Source organism: Macrobrachium rosenbergii, chromosome 21, assembly GCF_040412425.1.
Source record: "Macrobrachium rosenbergii isolate ZJJX-2024 chromosome 21, ASM4041242v1, whole genome shotgun sequence".
NCBI lineage: Eukaryota > Metazoa > Arthropoda > Malacostraca > Decapoda > Palaemonidae > Macrobrachium > Macrobrachium rosenbergii.
Window position 1 is genome coordinate 15307074 of NC_089761.1, and position 27043 is coordinate 15334116.

The window sequence follows — 27043 nt, forward strand, 5'->3', positions numbered from 1 at the left end:
CCAGAAATAGCCACTCCATAACTTAACTCCCATGTTTTGAAGAGCTAGCCCATGTTGTCTCATTCTGATGTGCATTCTGAAACGATTACCCAGGCTAACTCAAAGCAGCAAAAGTATCCTTATCTAGTTGCAGACTCCAAGTATGTAATAGGAGCTTACCATTATTACTAGTTGGAATTGATGTATCTCTGGCAATAATGGGCATTTTGTATTAATTTTTGTTGTTGTGAGCTCTTATTTGGTGACTTTGTAGGGTATAGCCTAGGTTTAATTCCTATGAGAAGGTTAATTTGACCCACAGGGTCATAGACTAGATTATCTGTTTCTGAATAAATGTCTTTAATTTTTTCCCCTCATGTATCCAAGTTTCTATAACTAGCTTTTATTTCTAGGACAACTTGTATTGTTTTCTTAGTACTAGCCAAAACTCCTAGGAAGGCTAGTGTTCATGAACTTGAATCTTGAAGATTATAATTGTGGTAACCAGTATGTTATAAAACTGCCAGCTAGGTTAGCTTATGCTACAGGCAAACTGGTTACTGAAATGCTTTGTTGTATTCTCCAAAATAATCCACCAAACTGAGGATGTAACAATTAATGGCAAATAGAGCAGTGAGACCAGTTAAAGAATTGTCAAGAGAATGTATTGTGCCTCTCTCATTACTCACAGGTGTTTGTTGATACCAGGATAGCTTTTAAGGTGTGCCAGTACTACATTCTTGATGAATTGCTAACTTGGGAAACAATCTGATCTTCCAAAGCAAATAGCTAGTAGCAGTGACAAGACAAACAGAGACAGAGGAGTAAGGGGAGGAGGAGTAAGTGAGAGACCCTACTAATGTGCTGCACTAGCAACATAGCTTTATAATAAATTGATTGAAATATCAATGAGTAAAAGTATTTAGGTCTTTAAGACTAATACATGTATTGCAGGAGGTGTGTGGCATTGGAAATAGGCTTATACTTCTAGTTTGACAATGAGAAATTTATATCAAAATATTAACATACCTTACGTGAAGGATTACTGTTTCCTCTGTGAGGACTGCTCAGTGACTAGTGAGAAAGGTGTACGGTACAGGGCGAGCAGCTTTGGAAACTCAGGATGATGTCGCAGAAACTGTAGATCTGGAAACCATCATGGCGGTAGACACGGGTGCGGGAGGACATGAAGTGGGACAGTAGGCCCCCAAAGGTTGGTACCCCTGGTAGCCCAAAAATACTCAACTCTCAGAAAGCTTCTGTGCATCCATGCCTGAAAAGACTGTACAAGGGGGAGCTACCTCCTCCCCTTACGTCAAAACCAAGGGTTTGTTAATTATGAAAAATACAAATTGATTTTATAATACAGTAGTTGTAATATTATTAGAAGAATTCCAAAACCATATTATAGGTATAGCTTCAGGCAGCATTTTTTATGTTCATCAACTTGTGAGTAAAGTGTTTCACAGGAACCTTATACCTAGTGTGTCCTAGATGCACTGAACATTACTACAGTGTAGTATCCAGCAAATTTTTTTCTTCGTGAAACATTAGTCACATCTTCATATATGGGTTAGTTGCTCAAGTCTTCATTTACCAAAAAATTTTATTTTGGCTTCCTCCCTTTGTTGCATAGGCTGCCAAATACCTGTGATATATTAACCAAAATTCATTTTACAGTGATGACCAGTGCTATGTGTTTCAGCAATCTGATCATTTTCATAAAATGCATACCTTGATTGGAGACTAACAATTGTGTCAATGAAATGCTAGGGATTGGTGAGAGGATGCGTCAATCCATATTAAACAAGAATAAACTTTGAAAATTACATTTTTATATATTACTGCAAGTCATTTGTAGAATTTCCAAGGTTCCCTTCTAGTTTTTAAGCTAGTTGTAGAACTGGATCTTGAAGAAAACACAAGAAAAGCTATGGAACTGAATTATGGCTTCACTTTCCTTCGATTCTTATTTGGTACTATAATAAAAAAAGTTAAGTATACCTTAGTTTAACCAGACCACTGAGCTGATTAACAGCTCTCCTAGGGCTGGCCCGAAGGATTAGATTTATTTTATGTGGCTAAGAACCACTTAGTTACCTAGTAATGGGATCTACAGCTTATTGTGGAATCCGAACCGCATTATAGCTAGAAATGAATTTGTATCACCAGAAATAAATTTATCTAATTCTTCATTGGCCGGTCGGAGAATCAAACGCTGGGCCAGCAGAGTGCTAGCTGAGAATGGTACCCACCTGTCCAATGAGGAACTACTGGTACTGTAATTGAGTTGCTTATATAGCATACTTGGAAATCATTCAGTGTGGACCAAGGCTCATACATACCCTCTTTCTGTAGGAAGGTGTTTGCAGTTACCTACGTGGCCAGTATCACCGAAAAGTATTGAAGTGTACATATGTGAAGAGGTACCATGTACAAGTTATAAGCTCTTTGTTTAGGCATCTTCATAGTCCTCCAAGGCATTTCTCCAATCACTCAGATAGCCTACTTGTGTATACATGCCTTTTGAGTGGGTTCCCAGTGCTATTCGTGTAGTAGGGAAGATCTCACCTTTCTTATTCTCATTTTAAGAAGAGATTTGGCATTCTGACTGTCTGCCCAACGACCCATAAAGGCAAATAGAATAAGGCAGTTTGTGTCTGTGAAACAAAAACTCTTTAAAAGGTTTGAGTAAGGAAGATTAAAGGTTTTATTATTTTAATTTTGTGAATCATATTTCATGCTGATGAATTAAAGTGTTTTGATATTGAAAAGAAGCATTGTTTTCCATTGTTGTAAGTAATTTTTTTTATTTTCTTTCAGATTTATAGAAGATATGATCATTGAGGATGTTACGAATAGAATCTTACATAACTCCCCTCATCCTCAGCTATGTTGACAAGTACATTAAGAATCTTAAACCAGAGGATTCTCAGGTACAGAGTGATAGTCAGAACACATACAGTACTTTGGGCTTTTTATCTTATTATATGTAAGTTTACACTATAGCTAGTGCAGAACATTTTTTTATTAAGAATTTGCTTGTCTGGAATCAAATCTTTTCTTTTAACTTGAGTAGTGGAAGCCTTGTTTTTATGTATCTCTTTAGACATATTTTTTTATGTGAGCCAACTATAATTTCTATATTTGTGAATGAGCACTTGGGAGTGTGAGTCCTTTGCTCTCTTGCCCTACCTAATGTGGAACCCATCTTAGATTATATCAACCTAATGACCAGAGGTGCTTTCTGCAGACTACAGACCTTTATAATGGATAGAAGAAGGTAAGGGAGTTACATGCTCATCAGTTCAGGAGGCACCAATTATAGGTATCGTGAGTTTGGGAAAGGTTAATTGTGTGGTTTTGATTTCAGATTTATTTCAGAATGATGAAATGACCAAGTGGATTCCATCAGTCATTCTAATAGCTATCTTAGAATGGTCATGGGATTCAGCTTTTTCTTAACATGTGGCATGCAAGGGACAAAGCAATGATAATTTTTTTGCAGCCTTCCAGAATTGCAAGCACTAAGTTTCTTGCTCACTTTTTACAAACTCTGGGCAGTAGACACTATACTTTGCCTGTGTAACAACTTAAACATTTATGCATTCCCTCAGTTCAGTATTATAAGAACCTTAACATTACTTTCTTCTCAAGATCTGAATACAGCTCTTGTTTGCCCCTTTTAAAGATTGGCTGGCATGTCTTGCACAGCTGCATTCGTTGATTTCATTACTGATATGTTACCCACCTTTTCAATGACAGTAGCATAATATATGTAGGTTTTAGTAAAGTGAGACTCACACTCAGTGAGAGATTTAAGGAATCTGTTTATTATGTCTAAAGAACTTTGTATATTAGTAAACAAGATATGGGTGGAACTTAATGCTCAAACATAATACAGTAATATGCTGTAAATAAACATAAAATTTAGCTGATGATCAGAATATTGGCAAGGTCCTTGAGTGAGCAGGTTCTTCTCTGAACATGGTCGTGAAACCCAACTCCTGGACATCACAGTCCAGAAATGCAAAATGAAAATTATGGATATCAGTATCTTCAGTATCTTTTCAGATTCCACTGAAACAAGATGTCAGATTCCCATAAAAATCCTTTAAACTGTACTCCAAAATTCCTAATAATACATAGAGGCTGGACGCACCAGTAAGACTTGAAGAATGCCCAACAAGACTATTCATCACGTATGGTATTTCAGTCACAGAGTGATATTTCTACAGCAACAGTAAAATGCCAATAGAAGTGAAATATCTTCGAAGTTGATCAGGTGATTAGAGGCCTTCCTCAAAGACAGATGCCTATACACTCTCATTTTCATTCCAGCCACCATAACTTGACTTCCAAAGTCCTAGTTTCTGTATGATAATCAAGAAGTGAGTTGTTAGAGGATATGTTAATAACTTGTCAAATAACTAACCAAAACAGCGATATGGGAGCTTAAAAAGATAACATTTATTTTTCCATATAACATCTCAAAAAAAAAAGGAAAAATATATCTATACTGTATATTTTCATAATAGTTTTCCTCGCACATAATGATGACAGTATTTGAAGAATTTACTATTTTTATATAAGTAACTGACCCAATAATTACTGTACTTAACTAAGAGTTTTTACTCAAATGGCAGCTTGAATTTTGAATTCTGCAGTAGCGATTCTTTTGTATGTGTAGATGACAAGATCCCACCCACTTTCAGGGTAAGACAGAGGGTCAACCTAGCCAATAACTCAACTTGTTTCTGCCGCTTGTATTGTCCACACACAGTGTTGACAGAGCAGCTTGGTTTTGAAAATTGTTTTTTCTTCCCATCCGGTGGGGTATTTTTGTATGGTAGCCTTTCAGCATTGCTATATAGTAATTTTTCTTGTTTTTTGTGACTTTTGTACAGATTTTGACGTGATAGCTAGTTAGGTATGTAGGTCCGACTGTAACTCCTCTAGATTTTGGTACTGCAGCAAGGGCTGCAATACCTGGTAAACGAAACTGATTTATGACTCATACCCTTTGCACAAATTTGCAGAGGGCAAGTTTGTACTATTAATTTTACTTGTGATGAATGCTGGGAATGGGACGAATGAAAGTGGAAGACCTTGGCTTCTCATTTAAATAAACTGGAGAGAGATTGTACATGGAAGGTGGTCGCTAAAGCCGGCAAAAAGTTCAGACAACTCCTAAATCTAGTGATAAGGATATTCTGATTGCCTCTTCTCCTATTATTCCTGCATCTCCTGTGTCACTTCACTCTCCTTAGACTATCTACTCCTCCTCCTGGCTCCGGCACTTCCAAACCTGATCACTTCACCAGCATTGAAAGTAAGTTCGATCAGAGGTTGAACATGGTGATAGGTATAGTGGCCCAGTTAGGGGCATCGATGCATGTCCTTATGGATAAGTTTGATAAGAAAAGTGAAAGTGAAATGTTAGTGGAGGAGGTGGCTGCTCGTCCCACTGATGAGATCTCCTAGGCATCGGTCACTGCCGTACTCCCTTGAAACAGGGAGGAGGCATACTGTTAGCCCATGGGAGGTCAGTGGGGTCTGCCCATGAGCAGTCGCCCCCTCAGACCGACCTGTTGCATCCCAGGTTGCATCAAGAGACAGCCACTGGAAAGGCGTCTTGGACGTGCATCAGCTTTTGTCTAGCTCAGGGGATTCTTCTCCTGAACAGAAGGCGCCAATGGCGTTTTCCAGACGAGTTGCACCCACTGAAGAGGTGCTCTTCTTTCAAGGATCAGGCTCCTCAGCTGCTCAGCAAAAGGTTGAAGGAGCCCTCCCTCAGTCCTCAGCCTTCTTATAGTGAGTGGGACAGCTCTGAGTGCTACTCCTCCCCTGGATGCCAGGAATAAATGTACAGACACTCATCATTGTTTAGGAAGTGTTCCCCTTCAGGCTCCAAGCACCCTGCTTCACGTGAACAGCATAGTTCTTTGTCTAAGGGCCCGGATTTGGCCAAGAACCCTGTGCTGGATGAGTGCTTTTCTTACGTTGAGTGCCCAGTAGCGCCCTGTAGTAGCCGAACACCTGCTTTCATTTGAGTGCCCTGAAGCCCCCAGGTACTCTGATGCAACTGCTTGCTCTAAGGCACCCCCACGTCGACTTTCGTCTATTCCTTCTGCTGCCAGTTTTGGGTGGTGCCAGTTAGTAATTTGATGTCTTCCTCTAAGCTCCAGGTGCCAGCCTCATCCAGTTCGGCGACAAATTATCCATCTTCCTCGAGTGTAGATCCAGCTTTGGCTCCTTTGCAATGCAAATTGGATAGCATTCTTCAGCTTCTTCACAAACTGTCAACGTCTACAGCACCTTCCTCAGATCCTCCCTTGTCTTCTGTGCCTTGGGAGGACAAAAATTTTGATCAAGACTCACCCTGCGACTCCATGTGTGTCCCTTCTTAGGTTTTTGCTACAGAACTTTTCAGAGTTCTTCTCTCCTGCAGTTCCTACGTCCCCGGCTTCATCGTTCATGATGAGTAGTCAGCCTTTAGACTCCGTTGGACTTCCAAAGTTAGTTCTTACGTCCTCATCCAAGAATGCCTTATGTGAAGTGGAGAACTGGCTTTTGGAGAAGAGGGAACAGTGGAAGACCTGCTTCAGTGTTCCTCCCTCACGTCTTTCTTGTTCTCGTTATTTGTCTTGTGCCACTGGAGAAGCTCCTTCCCTGGGAGTGGCTGTCTCCTCTCAGGGAGACTTCTCAGGACTTACTGATGCAGGACAAAGATCCGCTCTTTCATCTGTGAAGGTATTCGTTTTGGTGCAAGAAATGGACCCCTGTTGAAAAGTCTCTTTAAGGCTTTTGAGGTTTTAAGCTTTATGGATTGGTGTTTAGGAGCTTTAGCCAAGAAAGTTCAGGATCCCTCTCTTCTGACTGACTGCACTATGGAACTGCATGGTTTTCTCTCCTGCGCTGACAAAGCAGTCAGGGACAGTATGCAGGAAGTAGCTTCCCTCTATGCTATTGGCATTCTAAAGAAAAGGGAACTGTCGGTTACCTTCACGTTTAAGGGCATGACAGCTTCACAGAAATCGGCCCTTCTATTTTCTCCACTGGATACACTTCTGTTCCTGCAGATGGCTGTTAGCGAGATTGCTTCCAGCCTGCATAAGAAGTTGACTCGACTTGTTGACACAATCGACGAAGCGTCAGAAAGATTGGACAACCCTACCCACCAGGACATCTCCTCTGTAGCCGAGGCAGCTCATCGTTGGGTGAGTCGGTAGAGTTGTGGGCTAGTACTCGCTAGGCCCGAGTTCAAGTCTCCGGCCGGCTAATGAAGAGTTAGAGGAATTTATTTCTGATGATAGAAATTCATTTCTTGCTATAATGTGGTTCGGATTCCACAATAAGCTGTAGGTCCAGTTGCTAAGCAACCAATTGGCTCTTAGCCATGTAAAATAATTCAATCCTTCGGGCCAGCCCTAGGAGAGCTGTTAATCAGCTCAGTGGTCTGGTAAAACTAAGGTATACCTAACTTGTAGCTGAGACTCTTTCTTGGGGGCAGGCAGAGATCACAGTCCAGACCTAGGGGGTACGGTTAGGTTTACACCCAGAACCACCAAAAAGTCGATCACGAAACCTTCCACCCGCCAGTGAGAACCCAGTCCTCCATGCCCTAGTTGGTGCCAGGCTTCTTCTCTACTGGGAGAGATGGAACTTGAGAAGGCCAGACCAGTGGGTAGTCAAAGTGCTTAAGGAGGGATATTCTATCCCCTTCAGGGAGGTCTCCCTTGACCAACTCTCCTGTCATATTGGTGGCCTACTCCGAAGGATCGGAGAGGTATTCGGCCCCCTCAGAGGAGGTTTTCTGTCTTATCAGCAAGGAGGCCTTAGAGATAGTCAGGAATGCCAAGTCAAAGGGATTCTACAACTAAATCTTCGTAGTACTCAGTCTTCAGGAGGGTGGAGACCGGTGCTAGACATGAGTGCATTGAATGCCTTCATAGAGAAGAGAAAATTCAACATGGAGACAACCCAGTTGGTACTTGCATCCATCTGTCAGGGGATTGGATGATCTCCCTAGACATGCAAGATGCGTACTTTCATATCCCTATTCACGAAAATTCAAAAAAGTACCTCAGATTTGTCTTCAGGAATCAAGTTTATCAGTTCACAGCACTCTGTTTGGGCCTCTCGACTGCCTCACAGGTTTTTACGCCGGAACTTGCTCCCCTAGCGAGTTGGCTTCATCTAGCAGGGGTGAAGATCTTGCTTTATTTGAACGACTGGCTCCTTCGCTCTCTCATGAAGGAACGATGCATGGAGGACTTACAGAGGACGATTCGTAAGACTCAAGAACTAGGATTATTGCTGAATCACCAGAAATCACAACTGACTCCCACTCAGAGAATTCTCTATTTGGGGATTCAGATAGACTGAATTTTCAGGCTACGCCGTCCCCCAAGAGAGTAGAGGACTACTTAAGGAAGGTTGACCTGTTCCTCTTCCTTTGCTCTTGCTCAGCCATGCATTGGATGAGTCACCTTGGTACTCTGGCCTCCTTGGAGCAGTTTGTCAGGCGGGGGAGACTTCATATGAGGCTGCTACAGTTTTACTTGAGAGCTTGTTGGGATTGAAAAGTATATCAAGATCTTCACTTCTTTCCAATCACAACAGGGACAAAGGAGGACCTGCATTGGTGGAGGTTCGAAGAAAGGCTGAGAGAATGGAAATCTCTTCTCCTGGTGAGCCTCGATCTAGACTTCTTTTCTGACTCGTCGGATCTAGGTTGGGGAGCTCTCCTCGGGAACCAAGAAGTCTCAGGAAGGTGGTCACCAAAGGAGAAAGAGCTACACATCAACTTAATCAAAGTGTAACTTTGATTAATGTTCAAATCTTTGGTGCCACTTTTCTGTGACCATTTCATGTTGTAAGTAAAGGACCACAGCTTTTCCAGTTTCACATTTGTTTTAATTCACAACTAAGTCAGCTCCTCTGCATCTCTGTAGAAAAGCAGCCGTTCTCCAAGGATGCTTATCCCATGTATCACTGATTATTACCATTGCACTTAAATATGTAATGCACCCATCATTAGACTGTGAAAGTACTATTTGAATTTTTCATTCCAAAGGGCATGATATTGCAAGAATACAATCCAGTGTATGTAACAAAAGGAAATACCTCTTCTAACCAGTCTGTTAGTTGTACATGCCAATAACCTTTCAACTTGTCAAACTATTTAGTGGCCTTTCCTGCACAGTCAGTGCAGTTGTCTGCTTTTGCAATTGGGAGTGAATTGGTTTTAGTAACCACATTCACTTTTCTGCGGGTGAATTCCAGTGATTGAACTTTGCCCAATTAGATGTTGTTCTAACATGGATCATACCTCATATTCAACCATAATAGTCTTTTCAGGGCTTAAGCCAATATGGATGTTGCTTAGTGGCCTTTGAATTTCCAACTTCAGCATCATGCAGTAATAAGCTGGTTCAACCTGGTTGACCTAACTTATGTATTAATGTCTGTAAAGTCTGGATTAGAAACTGGCAGATCCCCAATCTGAGTGCCAAGTTTCAATTTCTCCATGTTAAACTTTGCAGAACGAAAAGTTCAGGAGAGTAGGATTAGATTTCATGGAAAAATATGGTTTTGTACATGCAACTTACCCGTCGGATATATACTTAGCTATAGTCTCCGACGTTCCCGACAGAAATTCAAATTTCGCGGCACACGCGACAGGTAGGTCAGGTGATCTACCATACCCGCCGCTGGGTGGCGGGAATAGGAACCATTCCCGTTTTCTAATCAGATTTTCTCTGTCGCTGGTTCCGCAACATCTGTTGTTGGTTCCTCCTGCTTAGATTTTCATTTTTCGCTTGCTGAGGATTATTTTGGACTGACCTTTGGTGACGTATTGGATCTTTGGTTTGGCATACGCTTTTGTGGTTTGATTTTGATTTTGGCTTTGGATTTTTCTGTAAGAATGTCTGATCAGAGTGTTGCACCAGTGTTTCGTGTGTGTGTTAAGTCTGATTGTAAGGTGAGACTACCGAAAGCTTCGGTAGATCCTCATACTGTGTGTTCGAGGTGTAGGGCGAATGATTGCTCGATTGATAACACTTGTGTTGAATGCGAGAATCTCACTGATCTGGAATGGAAGGCTTTGAGCTCTTATGTACGCAAGTTGGAGAAGGATAGAGTTAGGAAGGCTTCTTCTAGGAGCTCAAGTAGGTCTCTTTCTAAAGATGTAGAATTAGAACCTAACACTCTTCCAGATTCGCCTGTCACTCCTGTTGTTTCAGCTCCTTCACCCTTCGTCGAACCTGCGGATTCGTCGTCGGAGATGGCTGCCATGAAAGCCACGATCCGCAAGATGCAGTTGCAGATGCGTGCTTTGGAGGAGAAGAAAGGAAAAGTGATAGTGATGTGTGTAGTGTCCCCAGTGTAGTGGAGGGGGCGTCTGACCGGCTCCGATCGCTCCTAGGCCTAGACCTCTTCCAAACTCCCAGACCCAGTGGAGGAGGAATGTCGACAGCCGCAAGGGGGATGAAGAGCATTCCCAACGGTCAGGCGCCCTTCGGCAGCGCCTGTTGACGCGTCCCAGGCTGCCTTAGATCGCCGTAGAAAAGGGATCTTGAAGAAGTGTTTCTCGTCTTCTGCTTCCTCTTCGCCTAAACGTGGTTGGAGTTCGGCTGAGGTCGCGCCCTTTGAAGAGGACTTGGAAGGCCCTAGAGGAGACGCATTGGATTCCAGCCCTGAGCGCTTCCCGAGGGTTTCTCCTGTTTCAAGAAGAAGAGACTCGAAGATCTCTCCTCCTCTTCTTCTGGGGGTCAGGAGTCCACTAAGCAGATCCTGGTTGGCCTCCAGGCTCAGCTCGCTGCTCTTGCTGGCTCTTTATCAAAGAGCTCTTCTCGTAGGAAGGATGTCTCTCTGCCTGTCAAGTCCTCCAAGAGACACCTTTCTCCCAGCAAGTTTGCTTCTGTGAAGCGCTCTTCTCCAGTTAAGCGCCCCTCCAGCAGCAGGCGCTCCTCTCCTTCCAGGCGCTCCTCTCCTTCCAGGCGCTCCTCTCCTTGCAGGCGCTTCTCTCCAGGCGCTCTTCTCCGTAGGGCTGATAGCGCCTCTCCTCCCAGGCGCTTCGCGCCTTCCCTGGTAAATCGTCCGGTCTTCTCCTGTTGGAGATGATCTCTCTCCAGTGAAACGCGCCTCTTCACGTAAGCCTCGTTCTTCGTCTCTTGGAGAGCTCCTCCCAGCCTCCCCCCTTCTGGTAGGCTCCAGCCTCTCCTAGTAAGGGCCTCTACCGTTCAAGGGCCTCTTCTTCTGTCAGGCGCCAGTCTTCTAGCAGGCGCTTTTCCCCGGATCATCGCTCTTCAGTGGACAAAGGCTCCTCTCCTTCTAGGCGCTCTTCTTCTGGCAAGTGCCCTTCAGCTTTAAACGTTCTCCTCCTCCTGCAGGCCTGGAAGTTTTATCGGAGGACGATTCTCCCAAGGATATCAATGTTTCGGATTATAAGAGGTTAACAGCTTTCTTGTTCAGGAGTATGGAGAATCCCTCAAGCCTGCTTCTCCTCCTTCTCCTGGCTCCATGCTTTCGAGCACCAAGGCCTCTAAGTCTTCCTCCTTGGAAAGATCGTCCGACTATCTCGATGAAGAAAGTTCTTAAGGGCTTCGGAGAGTGGCTCTCTTCGAAGAAGGATGCCGGCAAGACTGTCTTCTCCTTGCCTCCCTCCAGGCTTTCAGGCAGAGCGGGAATGTGGTACGAGACAAAGGAACCGATGGGGTTAGCCCTCCCCTCATCGGCTGGATCAGACTTCTCTTCTTTGGTGGATTCTTCGAGAAGGCTCTCGCTTAATTCGGCCAAGGCTTCTTGGGGATTATGTGAGTTGGATCATTTCCTCAAGGGCCTTTTCCGTGTTCTGGAAGTTTTTAACTTATGGACTGGTCTCTTGGGGCCTTAGCTAAGAGGAGTCTTGAAGAGGACTTGGTCATCATGGAGGACCTCAGCAGCGTGTTGTCTTGCTTAGACAAGGCTGTCAGGACGGCTCTATGGAGATCGCTTCCTGTTCGGCACTGGCCTTACTTAAGAAGAGATCCGTATTCAGTGCTTTTCTCTCCAAATCTGTTTCTCCTCTCCAGAGGTCCTCCCTCTTGTACGCTCCTCTGTCAAGCCATCTTTTCCCGCAGGATACGGTTAAAGAAGTGTCTCGTTCGTTGTCGGAGAAAGCGTCTCAGGATCTGCTGGCGCAATCTTCTAAAAGGATGAGACCTGCAGCTCCCCTTGCAAAGAAGGAGAAGGCCCCCTTTCAGGAGCCCTTTCGAGGATCCAGATCTATCAGGAGGCGTAGACCTGAAAGAAGAACAAGACCTTCAGGACTCCCAGCCAGGAAGTCCAAGTGAGAAACAAGTCCTCCAGACGCCAGTAGGTGCCAGACTTCTGAACTTCGCCGAAGCCTGGGCACAAAAGGGGGCGGACGAATGGTCCCTCTCTATCCTGAGGAAGGGTTACCTCATTCCCTTCAACTCGAAGCCTCCCTTGACAACAACTCCAAGGGAGTTATCGGCGAGATACAAGGATCCTGTGCGGAGGCAAGCCCTTCTGCTAGCTGTCGATCAAATGCTAGCAAAAGCTGCCATAGAACCGGTGCAAGATCTTCATTCCCTGGGGTTTTACAATCGGCTTTTTCTAGTCCCAAAAACTTCGGGGGGGTGGAGACCGGTGTTGGACGTGAGCTCCCTGAACACGTATGTCATCAAGAAGAAGTTCTCGATGGAGACGACGTCCTCTGTTCTGTCGTCTCTTCGGCAAGGAGATTGGATGGTGTCCCTGGACCTTCAGGATGCATACTTCCACGTACCCATCCATCCCTCCTCCAGGAAGTTCCTAAGGTTCATGGTAGACGGAAGAACCTTCCAGTTCAGGGTTCTGTGCTTCGGACTTTCCACAGCCCCCCAAGTGTTCACGACCATTCTCAGGAATGTGGCTCATTGGTTACATTTAGAAGGGGTGAGGATTTCCTTGTATCTCGACGATTGGCTGATTCGGTCCAGTTCAAAGAACCGTTGTCTGGAGGACCTTTTCGGACTTCTAAAGACTGGTACAGTCTCTAGGACTTCTTGTGAACCTCGAGAAGTCTCAGATGATTCCTCAGCAGGAAATTGTCTACCTGGGGATTCTGATGGATTCTCGGGGTTTTCAAGCGTTTCCATCCCTGGAAAGAAGGGAACGCTGCCTACAAAAGGTGACAGACTTTCTAGGGAAAGACAGATGTTCGGCGAGGGAATGGATGAGTCTGCTGAGGACCATTTCCTCGCTGGAACAGTTCGTTTCTCTAGGAAGGCTTCACCTAAGACCTCTGCAGTTCTTCCTGAACGAATCTTGGGATCGGAAGTCCCAAGAGTTGTCAGACTCCTTTCGGATTTCAAATCAAGTAAAAGAACATCTCCGTTGGTGGTTAGACCCCCAGAAACTGGGTCTAGGAATCCCTCTTCAACCGCCGAACCCTCGCCTAGTGTTGTTCTCAGACGCATCGGAGTCGGGTTGGGGAGCAACACTAGGCTCGGAAGAAGTGTCAGGCACCTGGGAAGCAGATCAGAGGTCCTGGCACATCAACAAGAAGGAACTAGTAGCCATTCATCTAGCACTTTCCAGATTCGAACGGCTAGTCAAGGGGTCAGTAGTCCTAGTCAATTCCGACAACACCACAGCCCTGGCTTATATCAGGAAGCAAGGAGGGGACACTCCTTCTCCCTTTACATTGCAGCAAGGAGCCTTCTGTTGTGGGCGGGGAGAGAAACATCGTTCTCCTCACCAGATTTGTTCAGGGAGAAAGGAATGTGAGAGCGGATCTGCTCAGCAGGAAAGACCAGGTGCTTCCCACGGAATGGTCTCTGCATCCAGAGGTTTGCGAAAGGCTGTGGTTCCTGTGGGGGAGACCCCATATCGACCTCTTCGCCACACATTGGAACAAGAGATTGGAGAACTACTGCTCCCCGATCTCGGACCCCAGAGCAGTAGCAATAGACGGCCTTCTCCTAAATTGGAAGGTCTAGACGGCTATGCCTTTTCCCCGTTCAAGATTCTAGGGAGGTAATCAGAAAGTTCAGTTCCTCAAAGGACACCAAACTCACCCTGATCGCTCCCTTTTGGCCATCCAGAGACTGGTTCACAGAGGTACTGGAATGGATGATAGACTTTCCCAGGTCGCTCCCTCTCAGGAGCGATCTTCTCAAACAGCCCCACTTCGACAGATATCACAAGAACCTCCCGCTCTCAACCTAACTGCCTTCAGACTGTCGAAGGACTGGTTAGAGCGAAGGGATTTTCGCACAAGGCTGCGAAGGCTATCGCCAGAGCCAGAAGATCTTCTACCTTGCGCCTCTACCAGTCGAAGTGGGAAGTCTTTGGAGATGGTGCCGAGCTAAGAAAAGTGTCCTCTTCCAGTACCTCTGTAATGGAGATTGCGGATTTCCTTATTTATCTAAGGGAACAGTGTAATCTGGCGGTTTCCACCATAAAGGGATATAGAAGCATGCTTTCCTCAGTTTTTAGACACAGAGGTCTTAACATCTCGGATAATAAAGACCTTCACGACCTTATAAGGTCTTTTGAAACTTCTAAAAACAAGTCCCCTAGACCTCCCAGCTGGAATTTGGACATGGTCTTAAAATTTTAATGTCCGATAAATTTGAGCCTCCTCGATCTGCCTCTTTCAGGGATCTAACCAGGAAATCGTTGTTTCTTTTTGCTCTTGCATCTGGCAAAAGATTGAGCGAATTACAGGCTTTGGAAGGTTCTGTAGGCTTTAAAAAGGACTCTGCAATCTGCTCCTTTCAGCCTCTCTTTTAGCAAAGAATGAGAACCCTTCCAAACCTTGGCCTAGGAGTTTTGAGGTCAAGGGACTCTCCATCTTTCAGGACAAGAGCTGGAGCACACTCTCTGTCCAGTAAGAAGCCTTAAATGTTATCTGGAGAGAAAGAAACAGCTCAGGGGCAATACTGAAAGTCTTTGGTGCTCAGTCAAGGATCCTTCAAGAACTATTTCTAAGAATGCCCAGGCTTTCTTCATTAGAGATGTTATCAAAGAGGCTCATCTTTCTTGCAAAGAAGAACATTTCAGCTCCTAAGAGTGAATGCTCATGAGGTGAGAGCCATAGCTACTTCTCTGGCTTTTCACAAGTCTTGGTCCCTCCAGTCTATTGTGGACTCTACATACTGGAGATGTAACTCAGTGTTTGCTTCTCATTATTTGAGAGATGTTCGTGTGACTTATGAGAAGTGCTTCTCTCTAGGAGCTTACGTATCCATGGATTCGGTGCTGGGTCAAGGAGCTGAAGCTAATCCTTTTAGTTTAATTTAGTTGTTGTTTTTTAATTGTTTGTTGTGTTTTTTATGGTTGGTTGAAAAAGAGTGTTGGAGATACTCTCTCTTTCATCTCATATCACTAACAAGGTTAGGCTTGGTCAGGTGGTCGGGTTTGGTTGTTAGCTCCTTGTGTTTTTTTATTACCTAGCTCTGTCATGTAAGAGGATAGCCCCATTGATATGATTCAGGTAGAGGGCTCTGTCTTGTAAGTGGGTTAATCCCCCATTGACACGATCCATAACAGGCTCTGTCATGTAAGTGGGTCTTCCCCATTGACATGATCCAGAAGGGCTGTCAGTCTTAGGTCACTTCCTCGCTGAAGCTCTTGAGGCATGCAGACTCATAGACAGTATCCATGAAGTCTTCTGCCCAATCAGGTAAGAACCATGGTTTTTGTTTATCCTACAACATATGTTGTTTCCTGTTTTTTAGTTATTAGCTGTCTCTTGCCCTCCTCCAAGGGTGCCAATCAGCTAAGTATATATCTGACGGGTAAGTTGCATGTACAAAAATGATATTTTTATGATAAAATAAAGTTTTGTACATACTTACCCGGCAGATATATACGATTATGGCCCTCCCAGCCTCCCCTCAGGAGACAGGTGGAAGAGAAAATCTGATTAGAAAACGGGAATGGTTCCTATTCCCGCCACCCAGCGGCGGGAATGGTAGATCACCTGACCTACCTGTCGCGTGTGCCGCGAAATTTGAATTTCTGTCGGGAACGTCGGAGACTATAGCTAAGTATATATCTGCTGGGTAAGTATGTACAAAACTTTATTTTATCATAAAAATATCATTTTTAACATATTTGCATGACAGTCTTTTTTTATAGTGTAGCTGCTGTTCATCCTCAAAGGTGTTACTCTTATGGTCCCTTCAGGACTCCATAAAAGTAACTCTGTTAAGAACTCACAGCAGCTACCAAAAATAAGTTTTCTTTGTCAAAACCTGTTTTTTCCCTTTGCCTCTGTGGAGGAAGAACAACAGTATCTGCCTCTCCTACCTTTATTTTTTTTAGGCCATAAAACATTTCTTGTAATAATGGTTGCCATGATTTTAGAAGGAACACATACTTTGTCTCCAGGTTTAAAGTCTACTTGCTTGCTCCTGTGTCATAGTATTGGTTCATTTTATGTTGTGCTTCAGCCAAATTATCTCTGTCAGTGTTTCAGGTTTTCCTCATTTTTTCCTTGTAATCTGAAATATAATCCAACAGATGAGTATTTTCTGCATAGTCAGTCCATTGATATTAACTAGTTTTAAGGGTCCTCTAACCTTATGACAGCAAATGAAGTCGAATGGAGAAAACCTCAGTGTTAGTAGGAGAAATGGTAAACCCTTATCCCAATCAATTTTGCTTTCCAAACAATATTTTCTTATCATATTCTTCTTTGCTGTGTGGTTGGTATATCGATGTTCTTAAAGTATATGCATGATCACTAATCCCTGCATTGCTTGTCTTAATATCTTGCTGAAAACCTTTGAACCCTGATCAGACTCTTTTATGGCAATTCCATTTTGGTGAGAAATTTTGACATACTGTTTACTACATTTTTCAAATTGACATTCCTTACTGGAATTGCTTCCGGATACAGAGTAGATCTCTCCATGATTAAAAGTACTGCATTATACCTGGAGGAAGTCACAGAAATCCAACTCTATTGATTGTTGCACTCCACTTGTAATTACTTTGTTTGTCTCCCAGAAACTTATTTCTCGTTCCCAAAGGAAATTCAGTCTTAGAGGTGACATTATGACACTGTAAAGGAGATCTAGTGTGAATCACTGATGGTTCTTGAGACACTTTAAGAATGGTACACCCATGGAGCACTCTAAGCAAGAGAGAAGTGCTCGGAGTTATGTATTACTGCTATGCTTATGCTTGCGTATAAAGATATCTGAAAACTTTTAAAAAGTTGATGTTTCATAATACTATACACACTCTTGTTCTGCATAATATCTTGCCTCCTCTTGTTCGGTTTGGCTTAGCAAAGTTCACCACAGAAAATTGAGACAAGCATAAACCACTGGTTTGTATTAGTGAGGTATAAAGTGTTAGAAAATTTTGTATGATGTTCCGAATGGGTTTAGAATTTTACATGTTGATCTACCTCTGTTTACCTTTGTTTTTATAAATGTCAGTTTGTTCATGACACTTACCTTCAGATATCTCAATATTGTATTTCTCAATCCGACAGAATTTTTTCAAAAGTACATGTTTTGAGTTCTGCAGATTGCCCAGGTAATTAGTAATCATTCAGCCGCTGGGAGTTGGGAATGGAACCATTCCCATTTTCTATGGTCAGATTTTTCTCTCAGACGGTACTTTAAATCTGAAAGTACCTCCGCCTCTGGAGTTTATTAACTTGCTTAGGATACTGAGATTCTCTTTTTTTTGGTTTTGATTCTTCCACTGTGGATTGGCACACCTTTTCTGGACTGTTGTGATCACAGATATGACCTCTCTTTAACTATGTCTGGTTCTAGTTCTGAAGTTTCCAGTGATGTGAAAAACATGATTGTCCAAGGTGAGGCTTGCGAAAGGTTTTCAGTAGACCCTAATTTTTTTTTTTGTTTGAGGTGTAGGGGGCATGTTTGTCTTATAGATGATATTCAAGAGTGTGAACCTTTATCGGATGCGAGCTGGAAGTCTTCAAGAAGGATGTCCAAGAGTTGGAGATGTGACAAGGTTAGGATGGTCTTCCTCCAGGAGTGTGTGAAAGAGTCAGGTTATTTCCTCTCCTGATAAACCCTTTGGAAAACGTAGTTGATGTTGCACCTGTCCCTGTGGGAAGAAGTAAGCCCTGATATTGTGTCTAATGGAGGGTCTGGCCTGGCATGCAGATCATGGTTCTATCCGTAGCACTGAAGAACAAAGTGACATCTCTCCAAAGTGCTGTGAAGTGTAGTGCAACCCCCAGTGTTGTGGAATATCAGATCTCCCCATAATGCTTCAAGGCCTGGACCGCTGTCAGACTCCCAGGACTCAGGGAGAAGGCATGTCTTTTATGTCCAGACAAGAAGGTGAACGGGGCTTCCACCGATCTGATATCGGCAGTTCCTGTTATTTCCCAGGCTCTTAAGAGATGCTGCTGCGCGCATTCTCATAGCTGACTATTATAGTCCTAGTCGCCCTGATTTAAGGGGTGGAATTCTCGTGAAAGACTCTCCCTTCAAGAGCCCTTTTTTTATTGTTCAAGAGGACGCATATTTCTGTAGTCAGTCTTCTTCGAGTCGGCTAGTTATTTTGAAATTCCACCGCAGAAGAAGTAAACTGATTTCGTTGATGAGGATGTTACGAGCCCCAGCCGCTTGATAAAGAGAACTTTTCTTGCTCCTGTGAGGAAGCTGTTTGCGTCCCCTGCCCATCGTCTTCCCAAGGATTGTCTCTCCTCCCAGACATGATTCTTCTCCTTCTAAGAAAAGATTTTGTTGGAGATTTACTATACAGTTGTCTTTTCTTATTGACAAGAGAAGGACTCTGCTCAGAGGATGAATGAATGAAGGACTTGACTTTGCCTGTCAAGAGATCAAGGAAGTCTCCTTCTCCTGCTAATTACAATCAAATCTCCTTCTCCTGTGTCGCCGCATTTGTCGCCCTGTTAGCTCTCTTGCTCCTCGAAAAAGTAGACTATCGTCAACAGGAAGACCTTTTTTCTTCTTCCCGTGATTTTGGTGACCGCTCTTCAGGACGCTTCTGTTCAGGACGCCACAGGGCGCTCTTCCGGTTTTAGCGTGACGCAAAAATGACGCTCTCAGGACGTCAGGCGCGCCTCAGGACGCGTTCGTTGCTCTTTCAACGTTGAAAGCATTCTGTTTCATCTGAGAAAAGAAGTTTTCTTCTTCCATTTTTGGACCTCAGGCCATTGTTTTCCATCTAAAGTGTTGGGTGACTAATTAGTACTTCTCCCTGCTATGGCAATGAGGAGAGGTGTCTACATATACGGATCCTGCTGAAGTCGAGCTGCCTGCTTTCTCTTCTTCGATTATCCAGTTTTAACCAGCTTGCTTAAGGACTTGTTCGGGGACAAGTTTAAACATTCTGCTCCTCTTTCTCCTCCTTCTCAGCTAGCTTCCTCCAAGGCTTTACTTCCTGAGTTTTGAAGATGACTTCTTGATTTGGCTGACCAAGAGGGCTATTCAAGAAGGTCAACGTGTGGATGGAGGAACGGAAGTCCCATGGCAAGATTTTTCGCTGTGCCTCCGTCTAAGCTTTCAGGCAAGGCTGGTATGTGGTATGAGACAGTGGAGAAGATCTCAGCCCTAGAGTTCCTTCCTCTTCTCAAGGGGATTTTAGTCCAGTCTTGTGGACGTTATTGTCTCATCTGCCTACTGCTAAGGTTTCTTGACCTTGTCAGAGACTGACCATCATCTCAAAGGTCTTTTCCGCACCATGGAGGTGTTTAATTTTTTGACTGGTGCTTGGGAGCCTTAGATCTTAAGTTTCAAGGTCGGACTCTATTACTTTGGGGCAAAAGTGTTATTTAACTGTATGGACAAGGCAGTTAGGGATGGATCTGAAGAACTGGCGTCTCACTTTGGACGGGCCTCTTAAAGAAGAGGGCCTTGTTTTGTGACTTGGCAGGTAAGTCTGTTTCTCCTTCATAAATCAATTAAAATTATTGTTCCCTCCTTTGTCCAACCATCTGTTCCCCAGTCCTTGATTCAAGGACATTTCCGCTAGTCTTAAGGAGAAGGCCACTCAAGACCTGTTGGCTCATTCTTTAGACGTCCTCCAGCTCCTTCTTCTTCTTCTTCATCTTCAGTTTTGTCCTCCAGGAAGAAGAAGCCCTAAAAGTGGAGGAACTTCTTCCTCTAGATCGTCTTTTTGAGGAAGAGAGTTTCTCACCAGAGGAGGGCCCCCTCTAAACCTAGGGAAAAAAGTGACTTCTTTCACCTCCAGACACCTGTAGGAGCCAGGCTTTTTTATTTTTTCGGGAGCCTGGAGAACAAAAGGGGCGGACTCTGGTCTCTAACTGTCATAGAGAAAGGTTACAAGATCCCCTTTCTCATGTTTCCAGAATTTTTTTTTTTTTTGCCCAGGGATCTGTCACCTCTTACCACCGAGAGAAGCAACAGATTCATTTTGGACCACCTGGAGCAGTTGTTAGAAAAAGAGCCGTGGAACAAGTTCTGAAGTTGGATTCTCCAGGGTTTTACAACAGGCTTTTCTTAGTCCCCAAACAGTCGGGGGGAGTGGAGACCGGTCCTAGATGTAAAAAACTTGAATCGTTTTATTTCAAAGGACAGATTCAAGATGGAAACGTCTCAGTCTGTTCTGGTTTTTAAGACCAGGGGACTGGATGGTCTCTCTGGACTTACAAGATGCACTATTTTCCATGTTCCCATTCATCCTCAATCAAGGAAGTACCTGAGATTTGTGCTGGGGACGAGTCTTCCAGTTCAGAGCTCTCTGTTTAGCTTTGTGCACCGCTCCCATGATCTTCACGGTGATCATGAAAACGTTGAAAAGGTGGCTTCACCTGGCGGGTTAGGGTGTCATTCTACCTAGACGACTGGCTCATACGAGCCTCTTTCGGAGAGGTGTCTGGAGGACCTGACTTTCACACTGAATTTGACTGAAGTCCCTGGGACTTCTTGTGAAAAGAAAAGTCCCATCTGATCCCACGCTGTCCATTTTTATCTGGGGATTCAGATGGATTCAGTGGCTTTTCGAGCTTTTCCATCCAGAGAACGGCAATAGGGGCTTTGAATTAATAAATAAAGTTTTTCGTCCTTTCTAGGGAAAGAAACATGCTCGGTGAGGGAATGGATGAGTTTGCTGGGGACCATTTCCTCGCTGGAGAAGTTTGTTTCCTGGGGAGGCTCCATCTCAGACCACTCCAGTTTTTCTTGGCGGACAACTGGAGGGAAAAGGAGAATCTGGAAGAGATTTTGACGATATCTCCTTTTGTCAAGGATCATCTGAAGTGGTGGTTCGAGCCCCAAGATGCTTGCAGAAGGGGTTTCTCTTCTGCCTTCAGAGCCCAATAGACCAAGTGTTGTTTTTCCCACGCGTCCCAGGAAGGATGGGGAGCAACACTAGGAGGGGAGGAAGTGTCAGGCACCTGGAGAGGGGAACAGGTGTCCTGGCACATAAATCTCAAGGAATTGGGTGCTATCTTTCTGGCTCTTCAATTCTTTGACAGCCCAAGTTGCAGGCAGAATTGTCCAAGTCAAATTCGGACAATACCACAGCTCTGGTGTACCTCAAAAAACAGGGGGTACTCGTTCTCGGTCCCTGTTCATCCTTGCGAAGGAGATCCTGCTCTGGACTCATGCAGTGAGGGTCACTATTCTCACGAGGTTCAAGCAGGAGTGGAGAATATAGCAGACCTTCTCAGTAAGCAAAATCAGCTGCTACCGACTGAGTGGACTCTTCACAAGGAGGTATGTTTAGAGTTTGGAGAATTTGGGGACATCCTCTAGTGGACCTCTTTGCCACGCCCAATTTTGGCAAGACTCCCCCTTTATTGCTCTCCTGTCCTAGACCCAGGAGCTTAGCCATAGACGCCCTCCTCTGGGACTGGAAAGGATCGATCTTGTAGCTTTCCTCCCTTCAAGATCCTGGGAGAAGTGATAAGGAAGTTTGCAACGTCAGAAGGAGCAAGGATGACTCTAATAGCCCCCTTAAGAAGCATGAGATTTGGTTCCCAGAGACCCTGTCCTTCCTAGTGGACTTTCCAAGAACGCTTCCATTGAGGGTGGACCTTCTCATGCAGTTTTGTACATTTCAAAGGTTCCATTAAAAGTCTCCGCTCTGAGTCTGACTGACCATGTTCAGACTATCTCAAAGTTGGCCAGAGCAAGATGCCATTTTTGAGATCTGTGGCAAAGGCCATATGGTAATGCCAGGAGACCCTCTTCGAATGAAGGTCTACCAGTACAAGTGGTCTGTTTTAGAAGATGGTGCAGGAGTAAAGGAGTTTCCTCGACCACGACAGTCTGTAAAACAAATAGCTGACTTCCTTTTTTACCTTAGGCATAAGAATAAACTGGCAGTCTCGACTATTCCATGGGTTATAGAAGTATGTTATCGGCAGTTTTTAGGCACAGAGGCCTGAACTTTTGCGATAACAAGGATCTTCACGATCTACTAAGAAATTTGAGACTGTCAAATATTCCTCAACTCAGGACACCTTCTTGGAATCTGGATGTTGTCCTGAAGTTTCTTATGTCTAGTACTTTTGAACCTCTGTCTTGGCTTCCCTCAAGAACGTGACCAGAAAGCTGTCTTCCTAACTGCTCTGGCGACACAGCTAAGAGGATCAGTGAAGTGCAGGCTATTAGCAAACATATTGGCTTTAGGGGTCCTAATGCTGTATGCTCCTAAATCCTTTGTTCTTAGCCAAGAATCAAATCCTTCAAACCCTTGGCCCAAATCTTTTGAAATCAAAGGTTTGACGGAAATTTTTGGGCAAGAGTCAGAAAGAGTCTTGTGTCCTGTCAGGGCTCTTAAGTTCTACTTAGCCAAGACCAAGAATATTAGAGGCTCATCGGACAATCTGTGGTGTTAGGTTGAAGAGACCTGATCTTCCCATGTCCAAGAATGCCTTAGCATTCTTTTTAAGAAACTATTCGAGAGGCTCCATTCCTCCTGCCTAGAAGGTGACATGAGACTTCTGAAAGTAAAAGCTCATGAAGTTAGAGCTATTGCGACTTTCGATGGCTTTCCAAAAGAATATGTCTCTGAATGATATTCTTGGTGCTACCTTCTGGAGAAGTAATTCAGTGTTCGCCAGCATTACTTGGGATGTGAAGACGACATTTGAAGACTGCTCTTCGCTGGGACCGACACGTTTCCGCAGACACAATGTTGGGAGAAGAAGGCAACACTCATCCTATCCTTTAGGGGTTAGGTAGTATTTTTAATCTTGTTGTTGTTTATTTCTGGTTGTTGGGTGGCCATTGAGGTGGACATCCCAATTTTTTAGCCTATGCTAGGTTTTTACCTTAGATAGGGCGGTCAGGTGGTTGGTCGTTGCTCCTTCTCCCTCTCTGTATGGTAACATGATCTAGTCCTATTGTGGTCACGCCCCTTGACAGGTCATCTGGATCTCTCCAGCTTTATAGGTCCCTACCTTGCTGGAGACTCTGGATAAGCAGAAGCAGGCTTGGGTGACAGATAACCTCGAAGTCAGCTATGCTAACAGGTAAGGAACCAAGGCGTCATTCGCCTACATTTATTTGTTTCCTAAATCCTATTCTGTCTCTTCCCACCTCCCAACGGTGGGATTCAGCTATATATATATCTGGCAGGTAAGTGTCATGAACAAAATGATATTTTAATGATAAAATAAGGTTTGTTCATACTTACCTGGCAGATATATATACTTTTAGTGCCCTCCCGCCCCCTCTTGAGACAGTGGCACTAGAAAATCTGAATAGAAAATGGGAATGGTTCCCGATTCCCGCCTCCCAGCGGCGGGAATGAGTACTAACCACCTGGCCACACTGCGTGTGCCGCGAGTTTTGAAATTCTGTCGGATTTCGGAGAAATACAGCTATATATATATCTGCCAGGTAAGTATGAACAAACCTTATTTTATCATTAAAATATCATGTTTTTATTACAGTACCAATTTTGAAAATTTGAATGTATTATAAAATACACTGCTGATTTACTGATTTGTTATTTTTTTCTAGGTATCATTATGGGGAGGGGATGCAGTTTTCAATAACTTAGATCTTCGTTTAGATGTTTTGGAACAGGAACTTAGACTTCCCTTTTCTTTTGTGAATGGTCACATCCATGAGCTTCGTATACATGTGCCATGGACAAAATTAACTTCAGAACCTATTGTTATAACCATAAACACTATTGGTAAGTACAATAGAATAATTCTCTTTGCTTGTCTTATTATATCTTAATTGTTAGAATAGTGAACAACTTGTATGTACAATATCTGTATGTACATCATTTGGTCCAAATCAGCTTCTATTCTGTGCAATACCAGTACAGTAGTAGGTATTGAAATTTATGAACCATAGGTAATATGAATTTTAGAAACTGAAAAATTATGTTTTCTGAAATTTTTTATATATAGATGAACAGATGAACTTCGCTGAGTGTTATATTCTTAGTTGATCCCTGCAAGGAATATTGTTTGCAGTATTCCTTGTGTGACACTAGGTGGTACTAAAGGGTCTTTGCAGTGTTCATTCTTTCCCAGATGCATTGTTTCATGCCTTTTATTTTTTCATATTGCAATACACTCCCTGAACACCTGAATTAGCCCTGGTCACTGACCAGACTGAACTGTATCCCCATAAATTTACCCACAAAGTGGGCAATTAACTGTCAGTGTTACCAACGCTACAGGTAAAATCTTGTCAAATGAGTTACCTGAGGTATCGTTGACAATGCTGCTGCAAATACCGGCCGACAGAGGCCGGCATCCCCAATTGTTATTAGTTTGCCGTGCTGTATGGACGTGGCCCGCGTCGGGCAAACTTTTGGTCATTTATCCTGACCCCCATTTAAAGAATTTGGATATCAGACTATAACTTTGGACTGTTTTCAACGCCTTTTCTTCTGGATTTACACTTTATTGACTGGATTTGGAACTTCTCTCTTGGTTTTGACTTTGGATCAGTACTTTGGACTTGATATGGATAAGTCAGACAAGAAGACGTTGCCATCTGCTAGCGCCGCTGCTTCCACTTCGTCTACAGCTTTGACGACTGAGCCCTCTACTGCTGGAGATGCTGCCACTCATCGGTCCTGCACATCCTGCAAGCGTAGGATGAGTACCCTCAAACACGATCGACATTCTGTTTGTATTTTACGTAGGAATGTTCAGTGTAGTATCAGTCAGAGGTGTGACGAGTGTAGGTCTTGGTCAGTAGATCAAATGGAGGATTATACGAAACAGAAAATCCTTAGCCTTGAAGAGTAAGCGCAGGTCAGGACCGACTGTAGGGTTACAATCAGTAGGTAAGGAAGCATTAGATTCAGAGTTATTCAAGAATTTAGAGGACAGGTTATCATCCAGTATGTCTAGCCTATTTTCTAACCTGATGAGTAAGTTAACTAAGAATAGAGATAGTGGTAGTAGTAGCATAGTTGATTCTAATCGTTCTTTTTAGCCCCCCTGCCTGTTCCAGAACCAGCCCTAACAGATGCCTGGGGTCATGGAGAACTGCAAGCAGGCAGTGTTGGCAGCAGGTTCCCCCCTTCCCACTCAGGGTGTAAGTTCTGAGCTTGATGTAGAGTTAGGTAAGACAGATGAGTAGGGATAATAGGTTAGGAAGTGTTCAGGAAGAGAAGTGGAAGGTGCAGGCTTGTTTGGGTTAGGTTGGGGTTTCTAGTGTGACAGCTTTGTTTTTGATCCATCTTCGGTTTTATTTCCTGCTTCGAGTTCTTTACAACAGAAGGTTTCTAAGTCCATGGTTGGTTGTTTGGATGTGGTTTTGGGTTTGTCATGTTCTGAAGTGTTGGAGGGTGCTCCTTCGTCTTCGAAGGTTCCTTTTCCTTCGGTGGATAAGTTTGGTTCATCTTGCGGTGGTAGTAATTCTGGTGATCAGGTTTTCAATTTGGCTCAGTATAATACAGATTAGTTGGGTTTGTCACAGGGTTATAGATTACTAGTTAGGCAATGTTTAAATTTAGGGTTTTCCAATATTCACGATTGCATCTTGAAGAATTTTCCTGAGTTTGCTAATGATGTTAGTCAAGATTATCAAGGGGGGAACAGAGTTGGTCTGTTTTCTTTCTCTAAAAACTATGGCCTCTTCTGCTGCTTCTGAGTTTTCCTTTTCCCCAATTTCTACTAAGCCTTCTTCCAATGTCTTTACACAATCTTCGTTATTGGGTCACTCTTCAGAGAGCTCCTCGGAGTCTTCTCTCGCTCATCCTGTTTCTTTGCCATTAACTCAGCAGAGCAAAGAATTTTCATTGGTTTAATCCTGTAATGTTGGAGTTTCGGCAGCTCCCTCTCTCTCTTCGGGGTTGAGGTAAGGTGTACCTTTGGCGGGGCTGTCTTCTTTAGCACCTTACACGGGTCCTGTAGCTTCTCAGGCTTCTGGTCTAGATGCTTCACAGGCAGTTGCAGAGTCTTCCGCAGCTCTGTATATTCATCCTTTACTGGCTTTAAGACATAATGTGTCCACCGTGGTTCTTGTGGATGCTATGGCAGTTGGCATTTCGTCTGCGCCATTGTTGAGTGTATCAGTACCGATGGTGTCCTCAGCCTCTCCTTTCACTAGGGTAGCTGGTAATTTTTCTTCTTCGGTCCCCATTGGTTCCGCAGCTCCTAGCTTGTTTTAGAAACACCTTTGAGTACTGGACCAGTTGGTATGTTCTACACCTGTCCAACGTCGGCGGTAGGTGCTATGGTGGTTACTCCGAGTGTGACTTCTTCCTTTTTCTCTCCTTCTGCTTCTTAACTTTCCCTGTGGCTATTTCTGTTCCTCCTTGTAAGGTGTTCAATGTGGGTTCGGCTTTGGTTCTAGGTCATCAGGGAGTTCTTCCACCCTCTCCCTTAATCAGTGTGACTTCAGCTCCGGATACCCGTCCTGGTGCGGTGTTGGTTCATCCGGGGTTGGGTGGATCGGGTGTTGTGGCCTCTCTGCTCTCAGGGGTGAGCGTTGATACGTCCAAGCAAAGGAAGGAAGATCTGGTCTCCTGGAACCTGGACGTAGTGTTGAAGCAGCTGACAGGTCCCTCTTTTGAACCCCTACGTTCCTTTTCTCAGAGAAATCTTACCTGGATGACTCTCTTCCTCGTGGCCTTGGCTACTGCTGACATATTAGCG

At 43.9% G+C, this 27043-nt stretch overlaps 1 protein-coding gene across 1 annotated transcript in view; it reads left to right on the forward strand.

Moving 5' to 3' along the window:
• The window catches only part of Vps13B (vacuolar protein sorting 13B), a 195249-nt gene that overhangs the window by 1845 nt on the left and 166361 nt on the right, over window positions 1-27043 (forward strand). The window contains 2 exon segments of the mRNA XM_067123050.1: window positions 2803-2915; window positions 23934-24111. Coding sequence (XP_066979151.1) covers window positions 2829-2915; window positions 23934-24111 — 265 coding nt within the window. The 5' untranslated portion in view covers window positions 2803-2828.